At 51.9% G+C, this 6625-nt stretch overlaps 1 protein-coding gene across 1 annotated transcript; it reads left to right on the top strand.

The window, feature by feature from the left end:
- Positions 1 to 200: 200 nt before the first annotated feature.
- On the top strand, positions 201 to 4619 carry LOC8041723 (sorting nexin-14). Its single transcript, XM_029985007.3, has one exon. The coding sequence runs from the start codon at positions 511 to 513 to the stop codon at positions 3121 to 3123; it is 2613 nt and encodes an 870-aa protein (XP_029840867.2). The 5' UTR covers positions 201 to 510; the 3' UTR covers positions 3124 to 4619.
- The last annotated feature ends 2006 nt before the right edge of the window (positions 4620 to 6625 follow it).

Raw genomic sequence — 6625 nt, 5'->3', positions numbered from 1 at the left:
CAATGTAAAAACAAAAGTATTTTATTTTTGTCAATTTTTAAAATAAACAAATCAGTAAATAGTAAATTAGAAGCTTTTAATCTAAAATAAATGTTAAAATAAGTCAATAAACGGGTTATTTTTATGACCGCATAGAGCGCGACCAGTTTTTCTCTGAATCTAGCTGAATCAGAAAAAAGTGCAGAAACGAAACCAAAAAAACAAATGCGTCACCGCTGCAGGCTTTCCATCACGCCATCGACTTCGTCTTCACCGTTCGCGGACTCGCAAACCTTAAACTAGGATCAAACACGTAATGATCTTGCTTTGCACTTCTTGTTTACTTACCTGCCATGGCCGGGACGCCGTTGACGCTCCCTTCAGGACATCATCGAGCCAAGACCGACCGATCTTCCGTCGGCAGGAACAACAGTAGTCGCGGGCGTCTTCCCAATCATGCCCGAGCCCGATAGTGAATCACCGCAGTCGCCGTCACCGCTTCGATCGGCCGACTAGGCCGCCTTTCGAACGATGCATTCGTACAGTGTGATCGTCTGCCACGACAAACTACTCTCGTCGACGGTCGCGGCCGTCGTGGGCATCGCAGCGGCATGCGTCTTGTGGCTGGGTTGCCTGTCGGGGATCACAGTACTGGCGTCCTTCGCGTGCGGTGGTATATGGATGCGACTTCTCAAGCACGGTCGCGTCGAAGTCCCGGACCTGTGGGGACGCCGGTCGTCGCGACGGAAGGGGTCGGCGCGCCGCCGGCCGACGACGCACGACGACGAGTACGCTCTCTTCCCGTGGCGTAACCTCAAGATCCCGGAAGAGGTGGACCGGGCGCTCGAGACGCTGCTGGACGGCGTGCTTCGAGAGTACGTCCACGTCTGGTACGGGCAGCTCAGCAAAGACGAGCTGTTCGTGCACGAACTTCGGGTTGTGCTGCGTCATCTCCTGGCGGCGCTTTACCGCCGCGTCGCAGCCGTAGACCTGGTCGGATTTATCACCGGACCTGTGACGCGGGCTTCGATGTCTCACCTCGACTGGTATCTCCGGTCCCGGTCCGTGGTTTCGGACGTGGGCGACCAGGGCCGATTCCTCCTGGGCTGCCTAGGTAGCCAGATGCATGTGGCCGTAGGGAGCCGCGAAGCGGAACTCCAATACCTGCGCCTCCTCACCGAAGCACTCCTGGAGCGTCTTCTGCCAGACCGATACCTCAAATGCAAGAGCGCTTGCACGCTGCTGCGTGAGCTGATCGGAGGCACGCTCTTGCTCAAGGCCATGGACCTAATCGCCGAGCCGGACATCGTGAACCATCTACTGCTGCTCTTCCTTGACAAGACACCCATGGCGTACCTCCCGCTGGACTCGAGTCCTCCGGTCGAGTTCTTGGAGCACTTCGAGGCAGCCACGGCGCCGCCGAGGCCGCCGCCTCGAGACCTCCGACCTCGTGACCTCCAGGCGCTGCTAGACGACGATGACGACCGCCTTCGTGGTCCTTTTGTCCAGTTCCTCAGGGAGGAAGGGGCAGGTCATCTGCTCGATTTCTATTATGCGTTGGAGGACTTCCATATGCTAATCCTCAATCCGGATCTTGGTCGCAATGACCGGCAAGTGCTCCACGATCAGGCGAGGGCCATCTTCGACGAGTTCATGTGCGAGGATGCGCCTCACAGGGTGCCCCTCATCCCTGGTACGTCGGCTGAGGTGGGTGCGGTCCTGGCGAAGGGCCCTGAGGAGATCGTGGAACTGCAGACTTCGAGGCAGCTCTACAGAGCACATGACAACGTCTATTCCATCCTGGATGAGGTCTTCTTCCCGCTCTTTTTCGAGAGTGACAAGTACTTCGAGGTGGTGTGCAAGGCACGGACGCTGGCCAGAGCGCGGAAGGCCCAAGACCGATCTGCGGGGACCAAGTCTTCGACCAGGGCGAAGCTGAAGAAATTCCGAGATGTGCTGTGGGCCCCCACGGATGACGGGCAGGACGAGCTGGGACCCACAGAAGTCGGAGAGCCCGCCGAAGAGCCCGTTCAGCGTCCGGTGCTGCCCGATGCTCGACTTCGGGACCTGAGCGCCTGGAGGGTCTCAATCCCTGACGTGGAGATGCGAGTGGACATGCAGCATCGTCACTACCTGGCCTTCATCGTGGAAGTGCAGCGCATCGACGTCGGCGACGGAGACAGCCCCGACGACTTGCACTGGACGGTGGCTCGACGATACCACGAGTTTTACGCACTAGAATCCAAGCTTTTGGAGTTTCACGGTGAACTTCCAGTGTCCCCGCTCCCACCGCGGCGTTCGCCGTCGCGGCAGCAACAGCCGCCCTATCGCAATGCTTTGGAGAAGTACCTGAGAGATCTGCTGACGGTTCCTCGGCTGCGCAGCTCGGAGCTGCTCTACAGTTTCCTCCGTCATGACGCCGAAGAGTTCACGTCCAGCTTCCTGCCAGACATCAAGTTGGGGAAGATGATCCGCACGGTCCCGATGCGACTACTGAAAGAGAAGGGGCAGCACCTCGACCCCTTTTTGCAGACGTTCCTCGCGTCGACGCAGCCGGCGCCGGCCCGGCCTCGGCCGGACTTTTCGGAGGTCCCCAAGCGCCAAACGCGGCCGTCCAAGACGCCGCCGCCGCAGCACCGAGTCCGTCAGGGGCCGCACGCGTCTCCGGTTCCGCGATCGCGGAAGACCGTGGGGTCCCTGTACGACCTCGTCGTGTACCTCGCTGAGGCCCTGTTCTGTGTGGCGCCGTGGCTCCTGAGACTCTTACGTGCATTGGCACCGCTCTTACGCCGCTCGGTGCAGGGGGCGACGGAACGGTACCTTGGCGGGAAGCTGGAGCAGGCCCTTGCGCCGGGGCGTGTGGTGTTACTCATCGAGCTCTTGGGGGAGGCGGTGCTTGGGGAGGACACGCTGGAGCGGACGCCGGAGCAGAAGAGTGCCAGAGCGGTCAGACTTCACGAGGAGATGGGCCGCTTCCTTCCAGATCCCCTGGTGCGGCTCATCGGCACCAGGCGGCACGCTGTCGCGGTGGACGCTCTGTTTCGGGGCCTGCAACAGCGGCTACTCAACAAGCAGCTATCGTACGTGCTCCTGGACCTTGCGGTCGAAGAGGTGTTTCCCGAGATGGGGAACGGGGTGGCTTGAGGCGCCATTTTGTTGCCGGGAGGCAGTCTTCGGCATCTCTCTAGTCAGGCTCATTGCTTTTTTTTAAATTTCTTTTGCCACGCAGGATATCAGTAGCTCTCTATCATGTCACTCACAGTTGCCTCGATACAAGGCTTGTCCCTTAGCAAAGCACTCGAAGAACATTAGCGCTTGATGGCACTCAGTGCTTACGTAGACTCAACATTCCAGGCAGAATTTTTGTTTCTAGGCTGCTGACAAAAACATGCCCAATTTGCTAGGCAGTGCACTGAACTTGAGGGTTCCTGTTTTGTACTTCGCATGTCGTGACAACATTTCTGTGATAGATGGTTGAGAGGTACCATAACCTGCAAATGACTCAGATTATCTCATTCCACCCCTACCGGAAAAGTAGGCTGGACGTTCCTCAATGTTGTGCTCTGAGTTATCCATACCCTATACCTAGTGTGTTACTTTGAAAAGAAAATGTTTAATTCACTGTTGTGGTGCAAAACAAAAAAAAAAAAAAAAAATTTGAAGAGCAAGTTGTCAGCTTCTTGCGCAAGAGTTGCGGTGACGTCTGAATGGCGCCGAGCTCCAATTGAAAGGATAGTGAGCAGAGAGCAGACTTCAATGCTAGATGCCTTAAGGTCACCCACTGTTTTTTTTTAATCGGTCAATAAGAGCTCGGCATTCTGACGTCATCGAAACCCCTTCGCGAGAAGCAGACAAACTTGCGCTCCGCATAGACTTTCTGCGCCGATCTGGCAGAGCTCAACATATCTCGACAAGAGCATGCTACCACGTAAATGTGCGAGGTGGCATAAAATTCCGTTGAGTGGAACTCTGGATATCTATAACTTTGGAAAGGTTCACTCAATTGCCTGTAGAACTGTCATGAGAGCCCTCTCAGATTAGTGGAATTTCTGTCAAATGAAATGATTGTGTACTAGAAGACCAAATTTTGAGGTTCCTTTGTAACTAGAGGCAACACACACCCCACTTGAAGCTTTGCCTATATTTCACTCTCACCTATGTACGACATAATTGCACACAAAACAAGAGAATGGGCTTATATTTACCAAATTGCAGCCGCATAGTGTACATTGTAGTAGAAAAAATGTTTTCTTTCTGATTAGCCTGAACTCTCTCAAGGATAAAAAGATCAAGAACTTTTTATCCCAGATACCCGACAACATTCTCTTTATTATTATGCTAGTTGGCTTGGGATGAGCAACTTGGAGTTCTGTAACTAGCCCACAAAGTGATACTTGTTAGTGATACTAGGCAATTGCAGCTCTTCGGTGCATACATACGTGCATAGTGCATCTGGTCAAAAGCATGTTGGGCCTCATCCTAACCAGTCTCGTCACCGAGGGCCAAGAGCTGCTTTGGGACTGGGCAACGACCAACGACAGGGGCTTGTCACGATTGCGTGGAGGAACGGAAATGTTTTCTCTCGGTGTCGCTTCTCCCAAACTATGATGGGCACCAAAATAAAACCATCTAGAATTGAAGTTTGTCGTTCACGGTTGTTTTCCTCAGTTTTGTTGCCTTTCGACAAGGAGCTTGCCCCAAAGAGCCAGGTGCAACTCTCTCTGCTATACTTCATTTCGGCTCAAGTCCAGACACAGCCGGCGCTATGATTTAATGGGACCACTCAAGCAGCATCGAGAGTGCAAGCCACTAGGCCTTTGTTCGATTGGGCCAGCGATGATATAACACATACAGAAACATGCGGAACACCATGATGGTGTACTTTTGACACCGTCCGACTGGTCCCACCAGCCCACAGCGTCTGGACTTGAGGTGAAACAAACTACAGAACATTGCATTCGTATCGATGCGCAGCAACTTGACCGACTAAAGGAAAAACCAGATGGTTTCAAATGTTGCCACAACACTTGTATGCATCGGGAGTGCCAGTGTTGCTCCGACCATATTCGCCTGGAGATCCTAATTGAATTTAGGGGAAGCATGCTCTTGCTTACACACGGTCCTCTCCGAGGCGATTTTCTCTGTCCACAATGCAGGTGTAGACAGCATCCACACTGCCCGCACAGAGCACGGGGAAGGGTACAGTGCACAAGCTCTTAGCAGTCCATTCCAGTGCATGGGCGCTGCATTGGCGCCTCCCATGGCTTCGGCCTCGCGTCCATAGCATTCATTTTGCTCAAAGCAGGTTTAAGGCGAAGCGTAGTTCTGCTTTTCCCCACATGAGCCACGCCGATGGAATCTCAAGGCGAATAGACAAAGGTGTCTCGAAAGTGCACCTAGATTCTTCTTTCTGGATTTAAAACTGGCCAAGAAAGTAACTCTGCCTTCTGCCACGCTTTGGTTGCACGTGCCACAAAGTGTTGTCAAAGGCAGAAGGCTCTCGCCTGTTACTGACTATGTACCAACACGCAGCGCCAACGTTGCGCCGCTGCGGTGGCGCTGCTATTGGCCGGTCACATATGCTAATGCTCCACTTTACGCGAATCTGGTTCCTGCGCACGTGCAGTGCCCACACCTCACGAGGGCGTTTGTAAGCAGCGCATTGGCCTATAGAAGGTATTGGACGGAATGTGCAGCGTGCAAGCTGCATGGACGGCTAATCGTTACAACCTACAAAGGGGCAGAGCAAATGACGAAGGCCCCAAAAAATGTCTATAGATTGAAAGATGCGATATACAGGATGTCTGCACAAAAGAATTAAGTTTTGTTTTGTTTTTTGCTGCAAAAATAAATTCTTCATTGCCACAACCTCCATCTCCACCCAGATGCGAGGCTAGATGTTTAGACCAGATGTCAGTACTTCATAGCTTGCCATCATCTGGTTCAAAAGGTAAAAACGATTTTCTGAAATTTTAAATGGGAAAATGGGGCTCGGTCCCAGTGGCCGATGCCATTCATCTACATGCATTCAAAGGCTTCGTTGGCTGCCATTTCCCTAATGAAAATTTCTGAAAATTGCTTACAAATATTGAATTAGTTAACGACAAGCTACGGAACTGACACCTGGGCATAGACCAAGGTTGCGGTAATGCATGGTTCAATTTTGTGTTGAAGAAAACAGTCTATTTCTTTGGCAAACAGCACGGACATTGTTTTTTTTTTTTTTTTTTGTATAATGGTTGCTTAATTTTTTGTACCAAGCAATAAACATAAAAAAAACCAGGACCTAGCGTAAATAAAAGAAAAATGCTGTATACTACTTCAGCACCACAGAATAGCGAACTTTCTAGGGATAAGCCAGAAGGGGCCCCATCTGGTGCATTACTTGCATGCAGTCCCTTAATTTGTTGGTCTAGCAAATACTGTACTACTTTATTATTTATTTATTTATACTTTAGGTAGACTGAACACCCAAATAGGAACAGGTGTGGAACGATGACCATAGTCAACATAAGCATTCATACATGGCAGACATAACATATTAAACTATGTTGCACCATTCTAAATTTTGTCTAGTCTTGCACACCTACAGCCTTCCAGCAGACAGCGAACAGTTGCTCACGGCAGACAGGGAAGGAAAGGCAAC

Source organism: Ixodes scapularis, unplaced genomic scaffold (genome assembly GCF_016920785.2).
Source record: "Ixodes scapularis isolate PalLabHiFi unplaced genomic scaffold, ASM1692078v2 PGA_scaffold11__112_contigs__length_91849675, whole genome shotgun sequence".
In the NCBI taxonomy this organism is placed as follows: Eukaryota; Metazoa; Arthropoda; class Arachnida; order Ixodida; family Ixodidae; genus Ixodes; species Ixodes scapularis.
The sequence above is the reverse complement of the archived record's forward strand: the minus strand, read 5'-3'. Positions and strand labels throughout refer to the sequence as shown.